Source organism: Nilaparvata lugens, chromosome 3 (genome assembly GCF_014356525.2).
Source record: "Nilaparvata lugens isolate BPH chromosome 3, ASM1435652v1, whole genome shotgun sequence".
In the NCBI taxonomy this organism is placed as follows: Eukaryota; Metazoa; Arthropoda; class Insecta; order Hemiptera; family Delphacidae; genus Nilaparvata; species Nilaparvata lugens.
The window spans coordinates 96,657,797-96,676,510 of NC_052506.1; the positions used below are offsets into that span (position 1 = coordinate 96,657,797).

The following is an 18,714-nucleotide window of genomic DNA, read 5'->3' on the forward strand; positions in this document are numbered from 1 at the left end:
CATACAGTACGGAAACTTGGCTATACCCTGACGCCAAAATCCGCCATCTTGTTAGGAAGCGCCGCATTGTAATAGTATTGATGGTAGGTTCGGATCACTTTAATGATCCGGATCAATTGATCCCATTCACTGCCACGAGCCAATCAGATACCAGGATTGGAACTTCCCAAGGTCACGTGACGTGTTTAGTATTGGGGCCATGTTAAAAGCATTGCTAAGATAGGCGTTTGATTACAAGTTTCCATTCTGTATCTATTCTGTGGCCGTGTAACACATTGAGAGCGCTAAAAGCACACCAACAGCCGCTCTATGGTTTACTATATTTTAGCTCGTTGGCTCCAATCCAATGCCTTCTTGTAAACACGCAACCTAGTTGAGTTATTCGGTGGCGGTAGCAAGCTGGCAAGAGGCATTAACCTCAACATCAATCCACAATTCCAATACTCCACGTCAGTTCACATCACAACCCGTAAAAATAGAGAATAGGCAAAACTTTGTAGAATTTTTATTTTCTTGAAAAAAGTGTCAGTTAGAGACAGTACTATCTTTCAGTTGGCTATGTCTTCCAAAACAAAAGATGATGTAAGTACCGGTGTAAACTTAGGCTAGTTTAAATATATTGTTATTGTGGATTTACATAATTGTTTTTAAGCTTACATTGTAATTGTTATTAGGCTTTTGGTGTTTGTTTAGAACAGACACATTCAATTTTTTACACGACATTTTATTCCTTTGTAACACTTGAAAAACTAAATGATGAAATATCGTCATTAAGTCATTATATGGATTACTAAAGCTCGGAGAAATTTTGTCCAAGATATAAAGATCTAGCCTATACAAGGAACAAGGTACCGTAGGCGTCTGTTGGTTTGAATCACGGAATAAGCATAAGTGTTTCTTTTCGTAGTGTTTCTTTCCTCTGTGGTTTGAATGTTTTAATTTCTGATCATATCAAGTTATTCTCTATTCTCTTCAGTCCCTAGAATCTAGATTATTCTACAATGTTATTTTGGTTTGAAGACTTCTAAACCAACTGATGAATGAATGTGTTATTGATCCTATTCACTATCTACGTAAAAAAAATTAAAGTAGGCTTACCTATCTACAATTTATTAACTTTATTCCTAAATTTTAATACGTATAGTTAGTGATGTAAAATTTCCGAGAATTTACGATCGAGGAAATATTCCCAGGGAATTTAAGGATAAAAATGATAAATTTCCGGGAATTTATGGGAACTTGAGAAAATTTATGATTTCTTTCATTAAAAATGAATGAAAAATACGTTTTTTGTTACACATGGTCTCAATCACCTGTCATACAACAGATTTATGTAAGAAATATAAAGCTGCGTTTACACCGGAGTTGATAATACAAGTTTTCAACATTTTTTTTATCAACTGATGTTAATTACAAAAGTCAATAACATCATGTTAAGTTGCGTTTACACCAGAGTTGATAACAATGTGTCAAACAGAGGCTTAGAAGGATGTTGTATGGACTCTCTCAGCTCAGCCAGGTACTAGACACTAGATTGTGTAGGAGGATCTACCATGCATATGATGCCCAATCGATATTGCAGTATGGAATTATAGTTTGGGGAGGTGTTTCATCTGCTTGCCTGGAGCCGCTGGCCGTCACTCAACGCACAATAATGAAAACTATCCTGAAAAAATAATCCAGGTACCCCATGTTGCTGCTATTCTCGGACTTCCCTGTGCTCAATCTAAGACAGTTATTTATAAAAACAATTCTCACATATATATATATATATATTATATATATATATATATATATATATATATATATATATATATATATATATAAGGGAAAATAAAATAAACCTATTTGCTAATACACAACACAATTATCAAACACGACTCAGGAACAACCATGGATATTCAACACCTAGATTAATGCATGGAATAGAACTCAAATCACCATACTACCCAGCTCAAATTATCTATAGGAATTTGCCGGACGTCATCAGGGAGGCTGAGAATTGCAGCGACGTGGTGTATAAAAGTAGGTTGGTCGGGTGGCTTTTTGGCATAGGCTGGATTGGAACTGAGGAACTGCTCCATTCACCGTACATGTAGTATAACTTACCAGCTCAATTCAATTAAAATAGGCCTATAACTTTTTCGCTTCATTGCTGGTCTTAGGTTCCCTTGCTCTCCCACTTGTAAATTTATAATCAAATCTGCTCTGCTATTGATCATGTATTTTTTTGAATAAACTATAAACAGCAGTTACATTTACTTATATAGGTTGTATAGAACGTGAGGTTAATAGTTCATAGCACAGATAAAGATACATGTTACTCTATTTTCATGCAAGAACTCTCCCACATTCACAGACGTATAGTCTTCTTGGGGGAATTCCACGCCATCTGTATACTAGCATTAATGTAATAATGTATCATTTTCTATTTCAATGGATGTATTCTATTTATAATTGAATTTATGAATTTTACATTTTTTTTGTAATGCAATGTGGAAAAATAAACTGATTTGATTTGAACATGAGTTATTAATAAGAAGTTGTCAACTTGACTGAATCGACAAAAATTTCTCGTAACAAAAGTTAATAACTCGTGTTTTCAACAGAAAATTCCTTGTTATTAACAAGATTTATGTTACCCATCGAGAGTCGGTGAAGATCAAAGGAAATATGTTATGTTAATAACAAAAGCCTCTTTTATCGCATTAACTTTTGTTAATAACAGGTTACTATGTTCCCCGCAACCCCGTTGCCCAGCATCCCTACCCTACAACTACCGCTGTTCCCTAATAACTACAGCTGCAGACGAAACACGTGACAAAGTTATTAACTTTTGTTGATAATAAAACTAGCAGCCAAAAGAAAATGTTATTAACTTATGTTGAAAATTTTACTTTCCTTGCCCTATTACCATAGGTAAGGATCCGAAAAAAATTAAGATACCCAAATTTCTAAATTTCTATACGTTTCAAGGTCCCCTGAGTCCAAAAAAGTGGTTTTTGGGTATTGGTCTGTATGTATGTATGTATGTATGTGTGTGTGTGTGTGTGTGTTATGAGTGTATGTGTACACGATATCTCATCTCCCAATTAAAGGAATGACTTGAAATTTGGAACGTAAGGTCTTTACAATATAAGGATCCGGCACGAACAATTTCGATGAAATGCGATTCAAGATGGCGGCTAAAATGGCAAAAATGTTGTCAAAAAAAGGGTTTTTTGCGATTTTCTCGAAAACGGCTCCAACGATTTTGATTCAAATTATACCTGAAATAGTCATCGATAAGCTCTATCAACTGCCACAAGTCTCATATCTGTAAAAATTTCAGGAGCTCCGCCCCATCTATGCAAAGTTTGATTTTAGATTCTCAATTATCAGGCTTCAGATACAAAAAAAAATTCGAGTGGAAAAGATTGAGCATGAGAATATCTACAATTAATGTTCAGTAACATTTCCACCTAAAATTAAAAATAAGCTCGAAATTCGAGAAAATGTGATTATCCAATTGCAAACTGTTGGCAAATGTTGATTCTCTTAAATGATTCACTATGAAGAGATAGCCGACCTCGTGTGACTCCAGCGTTATTTCCCTGTCACCAGCTGGCTCAAATCTTTGAATAGTAGACTTGAGATGCGCGGGAACACTAGCGTCAGGTGATCAATTTCCATAACGGCAAGGAAATTTGAGTGAGTGCGCCACACCAGATTTTTTGTTTTAAACTCTGGTGTAAACGCTTTATAATTTATTTACATTAGATCAGATGAAGATCATTATGTCAATGGTTGAGTTCAAAGCCACTGATCAATTCCATCGGGTTTTTTTCACGTTCAGTAAAAAACCTGATCACAGATGAACCACAGAATGGAAAGTCGGCTAGTATCCTGACGCCATAATCCGCCATCTTGAAAGAAAGTGTAGCATTGTAATACAGCAGTAGTTTTAATTTCTAACAAGATGATGCAGTCATGTGTCGTGGTCATGGTGTACTCAAATCTTGGTTAGAATGATACCTTCCATTTTGTGTGTATTCTGTGGCTGAACAGTTGCTCATGAGTGATGACTGACAGATGTTTCCCCTGTTGATCATATTTTGTAAGCAAAACTAGAACTAAACTTATTTCATTGTAATCAATTAAAATGGGTGATTGGAGTAGTTTTAAATGCTTTGTAAAATATTTTAAATGTTATTGAATTTATTTAATCATGCATTTCTCTGTTCCCAAATACATTATAATGGAGTCCATTATTTGTAAACAACCTCGTATTCAGCCATGTCTGTTTACGTTCAGCTACTCTATTTACATTCTTTTTCATCGGTGGAAAAGTACGATTAACTGATCAGTGAACGAACCGGATATGACGTATTTTTTCTTATCAGTTAGACCAAAGACCTTGAAGAGGTATAAACGCACAATACCTATGCCTTCCCAATGCTAGCTAGCTCTTACTTGAAATTAAAGGTTCCATTGAGGTATTTTAGCGCGAGATATTATATAATATATATTTTTTGTAAAATTATAGATCACAAACATTTTCAAGATCTTTAGTATGTCATAATCTTCCAGGCTGTCCCCTTAATGGCCGATTTCAATTCCAAATAATCTAGCGCTGCATGTGAGTCTATACATCGTTCAACGACAAAACAGTACTTCGTTCAGAGCCACGTTCATTCACCGATCTCATCGTTCACTCACCGATCAGTGGCTTTGAACTCAACCAATGATCACACATGTTTCAATTTAAAGTATTTTGAAGACAATAATTTTTTGCTTTTTATTCCGGCTGTTATGTGATATGAATACTCTTGTTTAATGAAATGATATGGAAGTCAATTATATTGATAACAAGATCTTGTTAATAACTAGGAATTTTCTGTTAGAAACATGAGTTACGAGATATTAACTTTTGTCAAGAGAAATTTTTGACGATTCAGTCAAGTTAATAACTTTTTGATAATAACTCGTGTTATTAACTCCGGTGTAAACGCAGCTTTAGGATGAAAAACTTATAAATTGTAGTAAATTCTAAAAAACAGTAATTTGAAGTTCATAGACTTAAAGGAGAAATGAACACTCAATAAATCATTTAATTGCACCACTATTATCATGCTACTTTCATGTCTCACAAGTTGAATAAGATTTTTTACTTACTAATAAATGCCAGTAAATCAGGTAAACAAAGTCAACAAAGTATTGAGTGTAATTTAACTTTCATTGCATGATTTTATTCAATTTCTCCACACAAAAATAATTGACCCCCTAAATAAAGATTAGAGTAGAATATAAATCCAAAAATTAGAAATTATAAAATACAGCAAAGAAGGCTAAACTAAAACAAGGAGCATACTCCAGTTTAATTTAATATAAAAAAGAAAATAATTCCACAACTTACAACCTTTCAAGAGTCATTGTGGCTCACTTAACTTGTAATAAGATAATAAATAGTCCAGGCAACGAATGTTCAAAAAGATATAGAGAGTAACGTATGGAACCCAATTTTTGACCTCGCAGTCCTTTTAAGGATAGTGAGGGGGTAAGCTTATAAAAAGTCCTCACTCCTACCACACTCAACACTAAAACTGCTATAAAAAATTGACAGCATAAAATGATAAAACAATTATACATTAAATTGAAGATAATTGAATGCTCTAAAACTCACTGTCTTTTAAATACTCCTATAGTCCAGCCAATAAAAGATTATAGAAGGAAAATTTTGAAACACAATTTTTTGACCCCGTAGCTCTTCTTTTAAGGATAGTAAGGGAGTAATCATATTAAAAGTCCTCACTCCTACCCCCTGTGTAATAAATTACATGTTTTCGATGCATTATTGTTGAGTAATAAGCCCTTAAAGTGCAAAAAGTAAAAATTTGGAACAATAACTGTCTTTTAAAAGATTTTACACTTTTAAAAGTGAATATCTCAAAAACTAAAGAAGATATCACAAAATTCTACTGTACAGAACTTGTAGGCAATTTATCTAGCTTCATTTTTACTCAGCCATGTCACTGAAATGTATTTTTTCCCAGTTACATGCGTGTCAGCCAGAAATGAAAAAATGCAACATTTAAACTACCCTCATCCCTTAAGCTCAAGGAGTTGGGATAAGGACTTTTGATATGTTCACCTTCTAACTAGTTCAAACAAAACTGCGAAGTCAATAATTGTGTTCCAAACATTCCCTCCGAATTTCCCTGACAAATGATCTATTGTTGTTGAACTGAAGATTTTACACTCAACACTATAACGGCTGCAACAGTCGTTGGGAGATGTGTGAAATAATTAGACCATAGATGAAATTGAAGAGAATATAATGCTCTATGAGCCCATGATTTGCACGGATATTTTCAATGAATCGTTAAAAATTTATAAGGCCAAAAAGATGAAAAAATCGGAGCCGGAAGGGGTTTTCTTCAAAATGTGATACCTTAGAGAGCTCATACCTAGAAAACTATGAGATATGGAAAAATGTTGGAAATGAAACTTGTAGGATTATTTGTGAGCTTTAATATTATGATTGGTTTTCGCCAAAAATTTCCGAAAGGCGCGTATTGTTCGAGATATATGCAAAAAACAAAATATGGCACTTTAAAACCACCCCCACCACCTTAGCACAGGGAATAAGAGTGAGGACTTTTGATATGTTAACCCCCTTACTACACCCTTAGAAGAGCTACGGGGTCAAAAATTGTGTTCCAAAATTTTCCCTCTATAATCTTTCATTGACTGGACTATACGAGTATTTAAAAGACAGTGAGTGAGTGAGTGAGCAACACCAGGCTTAAAGAATGATGATTTATTGATTATATTAATGTAAAATGTGGCTGAGCTTGATCAATAACAAATAGAATGATCATTTATTGACTATATTGATGTAAAATATGAGTGGGATTGATCAATTTCAAGCATTTTTAGAACAATTTTATAAATTTCCTCAAGTTGCCATAAATTTCCTTAAATTCCCATAAACTCCCAAAATTTCTTGGCCTCGGAAATATTCCCAAATCATAAGTTCCATCCCACTGGGAATATTCCCGATCCACATCACTACGTATAGTGTAGTGAGGCGTCCACGTTATAATGGCAGTGCAGAAAGGTAGTAGATTCTCTGCCTTGCCAGTGCCTTCCATGGAGGATAGCTGATACTGGTATCTGATATAATATATATACAGGGTGATTCATAATTATGGTAAAATAATTTAATACTTGATAGTAGAGGTAAAAATAAGAAAAAAAGTTCTTATAAACATATATCCATAAACGCTTCATTAGCGAGCTATACAGGGTGAAAGATTTCGCCCGGAATTCAGTTCCTCTGGTGAAGTACACCGATGCTGAATTGTTTGGGGACTAGTTTTTGAAAAACGTATAGTGGATTCATATCGAAAAATATCTGAAAAATTGAATAAAACTAGTCTGGAAGCTGTAGTGTGAGTAGTTTTTTGAGAAAAAAGTTGAAATATGCAAAAAATCTAAGTAGAAAAACACAGACTTCTACGTTTGATGCCCAATAACTTTCTTTAATGACCAGTAAACAAATAATTTTTCGCAATAAAAATTGTAGAGAATTTAATTCTGAAAAGAATTATGTAAGCTGTGTAAACTAAATTTAAATAAAAGTTGAATAAAATGTATTCGTATGTAGTACATTACACCACAAAGATTTGCTGTTTTATGAGGAGAGAACTAATAACTCATAGGTTGTAGCTGATTGCAAATAAAACATGGATAACAGCTGATTTATTTTGTTTTAAATAAGAAAATATTTAAAAGGGATTATCAGCTGAGAATTATTTTCAGAAATATTCTAGCTCACTGTTGAACAAAAAAAAAAAAACAAATTGTAAGTTATGCCTACTGTAACCGTGCTGTGTTTTTTGTTTAATCTATTAACCAGTTATTTGTAACCATTTCATTTTGCTCTTGTGTTAAGTGTTAACTCTTTAAAAAATGACAGGTAATTTTAGACATTATTCATACTCCGAATTAGCTGACATGCATTTAATGTATGGAATGGGACACTACTGTAATAGTACTGAAGCAAGATGTTTGTATCAAGAGAACTTTCCTAACCGAGTATGTCCAAGTTCAAGGTTTTTTGCCACTATTCATCAACGTCTGTCTGAAAAAGATTCTTTGATATCCAAAGAGCACATTCATGCAGGCAGACCCCGATCTACTATGACTGTTGAGTTAGAAGAACAAGTTCTTAATGAAATCTATGAACATGCAGAGAAGAGCACAAGAGAATTGTCAGTGCAGTTTAATGTCAATCAATCTATTTTTTGGATGATACTAAAAGAGCAACAAATACATCCATACCACCTCCAGAAAGTTCATACTCTATTGCCACGAGACTGTATTCTCCGTGCTGGTATTTGCCGATGGTTTTTAGTAAAACTTGTTTACCCAAACTTTTCAACAACCGTTTTATTCAATTTTTCAGATATTTTTCCATATCAATCCACCATACGTTTTTTAAAAACTAGTCCCCAAACAATTCAGCATCGGTATATTTCATCAGAGGAACTGAATTCCGGGCGAAATCTTTCACCCTGTATAGCTCGCTAATGAAGCGTTTATGGATATATGTTTATAAGAACTTTTTTTCTTATTTTTACCTCTACTATCACGTATTAAATTATTGTACCATAATTAAGAATCACTCTGTATATAGGCTATCTGTTATAATATTAACAGCTATTCTTATTAAAAATGATCTATCATCTTATTTGTCAAGAAATATCTTTTTCAATGATTGAATTATAAATTGTTATAATTGAGATTAAATATTTTGTTGATCATACATGCTAAAAACCGACCTGGTAATATTGCAGAGCTAAAAGAAGATAGCACAATGTGCTTTGTGAAATGATAAACAAGGATAGCACCACCAATGTTATCAAATAGGCTACTGCCATTACAACGTGGACCTCACTATAGGTAATTCTGAAGAGTTCTACTAAAGTGAGAGGAGAGAAACCTCAGCGAATTAATAATGTAAAATCGTGCTATGTCGAACCTTAATTATTTTAAAGACTAACATACCGCTACCATAACTTCAAATAGGTTATCTTGATCGTTCTTGGGTTGATCGCGACAATTCTATGTTAGCATAAATAATTTAGGCTATAAATAGCAGGGGGTTTTTAAAACTGTTCATAACAATGGTCAATCGTCCACACACTAAAATTATCATACAGGGTTAGCATAAAGTCTTGCCCTGATTTTAAAAAAAATATTACAGAATAACCGTTTGACATAATAATTTAAATCTAGCGCTCTTACATAGGTTAGTGTTAGTAGTTTTTTGACCAATGGATGGCGCTAGTGGTCTTAAACAATGACGCTGTCTGTTAGTTCACGTTAGTTGCGGTCAAAATGGCGTCGAAGCAGGAAAAAGCACAATGTGTGCTTTGGTTTCACGAAACGAAATCGCCCATCAGTGTTCAGCGTAATTTTCGTGCTTCTTATGGACTCAGATAATCCACACGCTACTGTACAGTTACAGCGAGACGGTGAAAAAGTTAATGTTTGGTACGGCCTAATGCACAATAAGTTTTTTGGGCCGTTTTTCTTCACGGAAAAAAACATTAGCGCTAACATTTACTTAGTCGTGTTTCAACAGTTCATTGCACCACAGTTAGAAGATTATTAACCATGGATAATTTTCCAGCAAGATGGAGCACCCCCCCCCACTGGGCTTTGATAGTGCGTAATTTCCTAGATGAAACATTTTCGGATCGGTGGATTAAAAGGGATTGTCCAACACCTTGGCCACCCCGCTCTCCAGACATTACTCCCCTTGACTTTTTTTATGGGGATATATCAAGGACAGAGTCTTCGCCACACCAGTTGCTGACATCGACGAATTGAAGGCTAGGATACAAGCTGCTGTGGGTACTGTGACAGAACACATGTTACAAAACACCTGGCGAGAACTGGAATACCGCTTCGACATTCTCCGGGCTACCAAGGGGGCGGTACAAGTTGAAGTTTACTAACATAAGTGATATTAAAATAAACTACGTACACTAACCTATGTAACAGCGCCAGATATAAATTGAAATGTCAAACGGTTATTCTGTAATACATTTTTAAAATCAGGGCAAGACTTTATGCTCACCCTGTATAATGACAGTATTACAGGCCTAGATTATGGGTATTCTCATTGAAGAAATTGTTTAGCCTATTTCATATAGACTGTTGTCAATCTGCCACCTTGACAAAGACGCCTTGAAAACACTCACTGGGCACTCTTTCACTGACTGGCATATAATTGAACATTTTCAAGGACATGATGGGCCATGGCACATCCACTATGTCCTCCTTCTAGTGTTGTAGGATTGAACTTGCTCCCTCCGCTGCAGTCTTTATATGTTGATCCTTAGATGTAGCAGAGAAGCCAAAATTTAATGACCACAGACAGTGTGAATACCCAATCTGCCGGAGACAAGCTGGCAATGAGTATAATGCTTACTAGATAGATAGATATTTCTTGATTCATGAAACATTTTCAGGTGCATAAGATCACGTCAAAATAGAACACATACATTAAGTCGATAATTTATTATGCCTACATGGTTTCAGTGGTTGTAGAGCATTGCAGGTCTATGCTGGATTCATGCAGCTGAAAAACTCTTCAACACCCCTTAAAAAGGGTCAGAGCCACGTATGTAGAGTTTTAGTAGCAGTAAAATAAATAGTAATCTCTTGATTCTTTTTCTTGTAATTTGTGTCCAAAAAAATTCAGCTTAGGCCCAATTCACACAGAAGAACTTCTGGCAGAAACGTGGCATGGTTGAAGTTGAAGTTTCCTCTTTCATACAACTCACCTGGCCGAGTGTACTGTAATAATTGATGGCAATATTCGAGCGATTTGCATTCTGGCGATTCGTTTCGATTTGTTGAAACAGACAAACCAATACCCAGAAAAACATTTTGTCTTCAAACCAATATATGACTGACTTAAGAAAATATTAGACAAGCAAGGTCCAATCATAACTTGAACAATCTATATCTATTGAAATCATTTACACTCTCTAATAAAAATAGAAATCTAAGTACCTTTTAAAATTGTTTCTAAGTCACAACATGTTTCAAGGGTACATATGTTTCAATTTTAAATGGGTACTTGGATTTATATTTTCATATTCAATAGTAGCCCTAAAGAAAAAAATACATTTATACTCTCTATATTTATAAATGTAATCTTACCATAAACTCACTAGAAATTCAACTTCTTCGAATGAAAACTGTGTCCTTGACATTGTTAGCTTATAAGAATTTACTTCATCCCATTTTTTTATTTTTATTGTTATGCCAACAGGAAACAAAACCCATCAAAGTCACTAATAAGTGGGACGGTTCAGCAGTCAAGAATGCTGTCGATGATGCTGTCAGAGATGTAAGTGATCTTATTCCTAGAAAAATTCATCCTAATCCCCAATGACTCAATTTTTAAACCATACATAACTAAACTTTTCAGGCCAAATTCGAAACATGGACACATTGAAGAAGCGTCACTGCCCAAAATGATAATGAGGTTTTGCGAATCCACTTACCAATTAACGTTCTCATAAAGGCAAGCTGTAGAGAGAGGTGGTTGAAAAATTATATTACGATTAGTTCTATGACTCTCGATGAAATGAAAAATTAAATCATTTTTTTGAATTGAATGAAAGTCTTGTCATGATTGATTATTGATTCTATGTCTGGGACATCTGATAAATAAGTGAAATTAACGAATATGGTTGCCAATATCGGCTCATGTAGTCTTCTTTATTTTTCATTCGAGATCTCTCATTGCATCTCATTTTCACGTTAAACCTTCGGTCCCGGATGCCTAAAAAGCAGTCATTAGGTCATGGCAGAGGCCCTGAAATTGATCAGTTGCGACCTGAAAACTCTGAGCCAGCCAGGTCACTCGATATTATTATTATCTTCAAGTGTTAAATCTTCTTCTCTTCTTCTTCTTCTCTTCTCTCTTCTCTATATCTATAAAAGGCTAAGCCCCGACAGACTGAAATCACACCACAGCCCAAACTACTGAGCCTAAAAACTTGAAATTTTGCACAATTGTTTATGGTAGCCTCAAAACATCCACTAAGAAAGGATTTCTAGAAATTTGCTTCCCTGAGGGAGCTGGGGCCCCCCAAAAATTTTGTACTTTTTAACCGTTCATTTCACAGCAAAGTCATAAGGAACTTTTTTGTTCAGCTACGAAAAAAATTAGATCTATGCAGAAAAATTCTGATCAGGAACACAGGGGGGTTCAGGAGAGGGCATTTTTCGAAAATTTTGATGTAAAATCACACTACAGCTCAAACTAATTGGCCTACAGACTTAAAACTTTGCACAAATATTCTTCAAGCATGCTAGACGCGCACTAAAACGGATTTTGAGATATTTTGCCTCTAAGGGTTTCAAAGGATGAAAAAGGATCCTATTAAGTAAGGTTATGAACATGGTAAAGTGAACGCCATATGGAACTGAGATAATTGACACATGATATTCTAACATATGTAGTAATCATTGGAAAGCTTAAAATAATTTTGTCAATCAGCTAATCGAATTAATTTAGCACGAGCTTGCCACGTGTGTATTCCATTGTTGTATGCTTGGCCACGCAGATCGGATTGCGCCTTCTATCAGCTGTATGGAGTCATATACATTCCGATTGGAAAAGAGCACATAGATTTTCTTTGGTTAGGAGTTTGTTGATAATTATTTTCTCAAATTCAAATTTTATTGCTATCAAAAATCACATTGAAAACTTTCTTAATAGACTACAAGATTACAAACATATACCTACATTTATTTGTAGCACGGCCAGAAAAAGACAAATTTGAGTACTAGCCGTGAGTTCATTCAATATAACTTACATATTATTTTTCGTTAATATTTTGTGAATAAAAAGTACGAGTTGATGAGAGATGTGAGTAAATCCTTATATTTGATCCAAATGGTTATTCATATTGTAGTAGTAGTCGGGATCACTACAATCAAAAGTTTTTTATTCTGTGGCTAATAAATTTCATACGTATTGATTGTCCATAATGTATCCAGTGTCCTTAATGGAAGTGATTGAACTACTGGAAATCAATGGCTTACTGGTTCTGGTCCCTCATAGAATTTATAGTATTCCTGGTGATTGAGCCTGTCTTTTTTCAAAGCGTTGACTATTAATAATAAAGCTTTATTTATAAATAGCTTACCCAGCGAACTTCGTTCCGCCAAAATGTCAATGTATCTCATGTCACACTTAACTTTATTTGGTGAATCATGAAATTTATCTGACAATCAATATTTTCATTCACATCTCAATACGGACTTCCTATGTGCTTTGTCATGCAGCATTCATTATTCCGAAAGCATATTCTTCTCAATCAATTGGTAATAATATCTATTAGTGAAGTGTTGAATTAAAAAAATAGATAGGTTAAATCAGTGTTTCAAAGATGAATCCAATGTTTTCATGGTTGTTGATTGTCAATAGATGGTCCAGGAAAAATGCGATGTACGATGAATCACACAGAATTCCATATTCTATCCATCTTCCATTTTAGGATGAATATAAGCTAAGCGAAATTCAAATAAATTGTAAATTATCCTCTCATTCTTCAGTAATCAATGAATGCAATATGAACAACTCTCTTTCATGAGGTGAATAATTTTTTTCAACATTTCCCAGTTTCTCAATGAAAGGGGAGTGATAATTATTATTTGTATAAGTCTTCTAAGGAACCATTATCTACAGCTGGTATCAATCAACTACACTTCAACTTCAAACTACCGTTTCAATACCATTACACAATTTATCACAGGTTGACATGTTTATTACAGCTGGTAACTTTAGATACTGAAATCATATTATCATGATCATCTTTCCGTTCTTCAGTAGCCGCTCGGCCGACAATTTCGAAAACATAGGTCTGTAAAATAGATTAATAAATAATTATTATTAGCCCCCCTATTAAAATTTCTGTTCAGTAACCATCCCCAATATTCACACAACATATTCCCAAAGTTACATGCCGTTAAGTCAAGTAGTTTTCAAGTCTATAGGGAACAAACATACATTCATCTTTATCTATATAGATGTACATTCAAATGAAAGCCTCTCTAAATGGAGGTAGAATGATAAGGTTGACAACTTTCAGTTCTGTTGCTTAAACATTTTTTTTCAAATCACTTTCAAAAAGTTCATGTAGTACAATACCTACTATTGTTTTTGAGCCACTTCTGGCGCTATCATAGTTTCACCACTATTCTGTTCCACAGCCCTATCTCTTGCAGTCGTTAACTATATATCTATAATCAATAAAGTAAAGAACTGGCTTATACACGTACGGGATAGGAAAATTATGTTTGACGCATCATCACGTCTGAAGTACTGGACTAATTAACTTGAAATTTTGCATATAGATTCTTAATTAACCAAGGATGGTTATAGGCCTATCTCCAATTCTTCAAAATTTCATTACGTCAAGTTTAAAAATAGATCCTTGCGGAGCACGGGTTCCTGCTAGTTGCTTAATAAATTTCATACTTAAATTTCTCAAAAAATATTATAATGCAATTACTATTGAAGATACTTAAGTGGACACCATCAACATTGTAAATTGTTCAGTAGGTCGCTGTTAGTTTTTTACTGTCATGCATTTACAGATGTGATACTATATTGCATCTTCACATCATTATACTGTAAAAATATTAGTAAGACTTTATTACTCAATACAATTATTTTGGATCGATTGAATTATTGTGATTTCTCAGAACGCTGTTTGATGAGTGGGCCATAAACGTTTGTAACACTTTTGTGATCTACTGAAATTGATTGTTTTGACTTTCGCATTACAGGTGTTTACAAAAAAATTCAACTACGTTGAAAATTTTGCCCTTCTGGATGTGAGGCTGTGCATTTGTGGGCTTGCTGTGGGAGTAGCTATGTTCACTTTACTCTGGGATTGGCTGCACCCTTTTCCCGAATCCAGGTTTGTTTCAAGTTCAAATTCAACTACAACGTTTTTAAAATGAAAACCTTCTAGAATTTCCATCTAGCTGTTTACCCTGCTGTCAATATTTTCAGTAGCAGAAGTCGTCGGGGTGAATTACAGCATTTAATTTGGATTCTCGTTTAATAATAATTCATTCTCCGGTAGATTTATGACTATTGCTTGCAAAAACTAATAAATCTACACAACTAGCAGTTGGAATGGGGAGATTCAAGTGAGGTGGCAATGTTTGTGGGTCTAGAATTCGACAAAAATTGACGTCCTGGCCACACCGATCATAGGGCGTTCAGTGGCGATGACAAGCTCTGTGAAAATGGCCTACTCCTTGTTTGTTTCTTATGATATGTGATCGGAGGTTGAAAAACTAAGTAACCGTCGTACAATCATATCATCCTCAAACTTTTCATTTTATGTGTAAGATCTTATACATCTAATAGCAATATATTCACTATATTTTCAAGACTATTTATTTATTATAAATATTGTTTGCGCACTTTCAATATGCATTTTCTGTGAATCTTGTATTCAAGTTTTATAAACCTTGGCTATGTGCTCCCTTGTCTTACTTGTTATGATATTTGTATCTTCTTTCAATACATTACAGTATAACCATGTAAACATGGTCAATGCGACTTGTTCTTGCCTCCCTTGTAGAATTAATTTTAAAATGTTGAATATTTGTTTCAGGCCGGTATTGATCATTTGTGTCAGTCTCTACTTTTTCTTGATGTGCGTTCTCACTGTGTACACGTCTTATAAAGAGAAAGGAATTTTCGTTGTTGCTGTCCAGAAAGATCCAGTCGGTTCTGAACCAGATAATGTCTGGGAAGCAAGTTCCTACATGAAAAAGTAAGTATTGCAGGAATATAATGATTATTATGTGATATAAATATCATACTTCACAGGAAGTAACCTCTTCAGCAATAAACTTATGATTCTTATTGCTATAGCATGCTCATATTGTGATTCCATTTTTCCTTTTTATTATATTCCACTCTTATAATTCCAAGCATGAGGGATATATAAACCGGTTCAGATGTTGAGCCTTCTAAGAGGTAAGGTTCTTTATTACCATACTTCAAATCACCAACACTTGAAATTGTAGTAGAGGATTAGTCTACGAATTAATTAGTGTATGTATAGTGTATTCATATAAAATTTCCTTGTTTTCTTGAAAACCTGGTAATTGAAATTCTAATATTTTCTTTAAAAATATATATTTTAGAATTTGTGTATTTTATTTCTCACTAGCTGGCCCGGCGAACTTCGTACCGCCAAATAGTTTAATGCATCTCATGACAAACTTTAGCTGGATGCACACCTGAGGAGGCGCAATGCGGCATTTTATCTATATAAATAATTTTCCAACTGCAAAATAAATAATTTACTAAAAATCAATTAACTCTGAACACCGAAGGCAGCACAATTATTCGAAACAAAGCAATGTCTTTAGAGCATGTAAGTCTTTAACCTGAGGCCACACTGCTGGATGGTTACACACGGAACAGTCATTTTGTTTTTAGCCGGGGCGTTTAGAATAAAATACATGGGCGGTTATGGAACAGCACACACTCTTATCTACTATCTATCGACGGCTGTTGGATGACGCAATGATTATAACACCTGATTTTTATTTATGTGTGTAGCCAGCTCACAAATCTTCTCCCATAAGGATTACATGTAAACTTTGAAAGTCGGATTAAAAATTTGATAGGCCTTAAACCTGGTCCAGAAAATAACGAACACAACTATAAAAAAATCATCAAATTGGTGCACACATAAAAAAGTTATTGAATATCAAAATTTGAGGCTCAATTTTTATTTATATAGATTATCTTCTGCTGTTTCAGTTAGAAAATCCGGATAAATGGATTAATAAGTTTCAATGTTATTCCATTGTTATGAAGCTAATGAATTCTCAGACTACTCAGACGGCAAAATATTACTTTTAATGCTACTGTTGTTGAAGTAATTTCTTATTTTCGAATTTGATTCTTGGGAGGGAGAGAATTATGAAACTAGAAGTTTCCAATTGATTACCTGATTACTGACTGTACTTTGTTCAATGGATCATACTGAGTCGACTGTAAAATTATCATTTTCAATTTCAGATACGATGATAAATACCATCTGGTGCTGACATGTTATGATGGAAAGACTGGCGCCAAAAGAGAAGCATCGGTGGTCAAGTCGATTGCCAATTTCTTCGATGAGAATGGAACTCTCATCGTGGAACTTCTGGAACCTCAGGTTTCCAGGCTGCATTCCAGTTTGTTGCTTGACAGGAAAGACAAGTAGCTATATCAACTCAACAGCACTGTGTATTTCATCTTATTGTTTTTTCTTTAATTCAATTTGTGATGTTCTTTAGATTGTAGCTACTAAGTTTCATAATGATGAGTCTATTCCAGAGGAAGGCATCGTCCAAACCTCTTTTCATTGCTTTTCAAACTCCGCCAACAGGATAATTTTATATAGATTAGTTGATTGATTTGCTAATTAGTTCATTATTTTAGCAGTTATGTCAAATTAATAATTTTGATAAAATATATTTTTCCGTACTACTTTCACATAGGTTCGATTTCTCATCCGTATTAGGCCTAAAAAGTCCATATGAAATATTAATTTATTTATAAATACAATTACAAACATAAAATATGATAGGGGGAGAGCAACAGGTCTAGCCTAAAATAGTTCTATTCCTGAATTTTAAAATGTATAACATTATAACATTAAAAGTGGTTAACATTTCAAAATAATAACTAATAACATTTCAAAAAGTGGTTATATTATCATATTTCATATCCAAGAATTTGAGTCCAATTTTATTTCCAAAATAAAGAAACTGATAAGATTTTATTATTATCATATAATTGATCTATTGCAGGGCATTACAAAATGTCTACTCAAAAACTATTGTATCATCAAAACCCTATTGAGTATGTACAAATGTACCGTAACTGAATAACTGAATAAAATTTGTTGAATGAGAATTGATATTGTGTAATTTTTACATAATTGAAAAAGCACAGTTTTAGTTTTGTCGCATCCATATTTATTAGACTTTTATACAGGACTGCAGTTTCGTGCACTACAGCTGAAGATGTGTTGGTGTCAACACGAAACTGCAGTCCTGTTGGTAGTGCCATAAATTAGAACAAAATGGACTGTAAGAAATAAAGCTATTAAACCTGGAAAAAGAATTAATATTACAAAATGTATAAATATCTCGCCAGAAAAAAATACATCGAAATATCATGATTTGAAAATAACTCACCATGAAGTCCTGTTGGAATCTCTTACCAACTGATTCTATTGGAATTTGGGTAGAATTTCCCAGGATTGACGGGTTCCAGTTGGTTGCCCCCACACGATACCCTCCAATATTTCGATGCAAGCTTCCGAGGAGATACGCTAATATTTTCCATAATCTGGGATAATTATTAATTGAAATGTCTATTTCCAAACCGATAACCAAATATGTACTGTACACTTCTGAGATAATATTCCAATTAACACACGTAACTAAAACTCCCACCTCCAACTATCCAGTGGAAATCAAGCAAGTTGTTAATTAAACAAAAAATAAACAATAATAAATTAATATTCCACAAATTGAAAATATTAATTTCGATCATATTTCTAAAATATTAATAAGCCCAACTATCGCAATACAAATAGAATTGGTTGATCT

At 34.1% G+C, this 18,714-nt stretch overlaps 1 protein-coding gene across 1 annotated transcript; it reads left to right on the forward strand.

The window, feature by feature from the left end:
- Nucleotides 1–350: 350 nt before the first annotated feature.
- LOC111063356 (probable signal peptidase complex subunit 2) lies at nucleotides 351–18,014 on the forward strand. The gene is made up of 5 exons (XM_039425197.1): nucleotides 351–582; nucleotides 11,333–11,410; nucleotides 14,866–14,999; nucleotides 15,708–15,869; nucleotides 17,132–18,014. Exons 1-5 carry the CDS (start codon nucleotides 559–561, stop codon nucleotides 17,316–17,318), a joined length of 585 nt encoding a protein of 194 aa, XP_039281131.1. The 5' UTR covers nucleotides 351–558; the 3' UTR covers nucleotides 17,319–18,014.
- The last annotated feature ends 700 nt before the right edge of the window (nucleotides 18,015–18,714 follow it).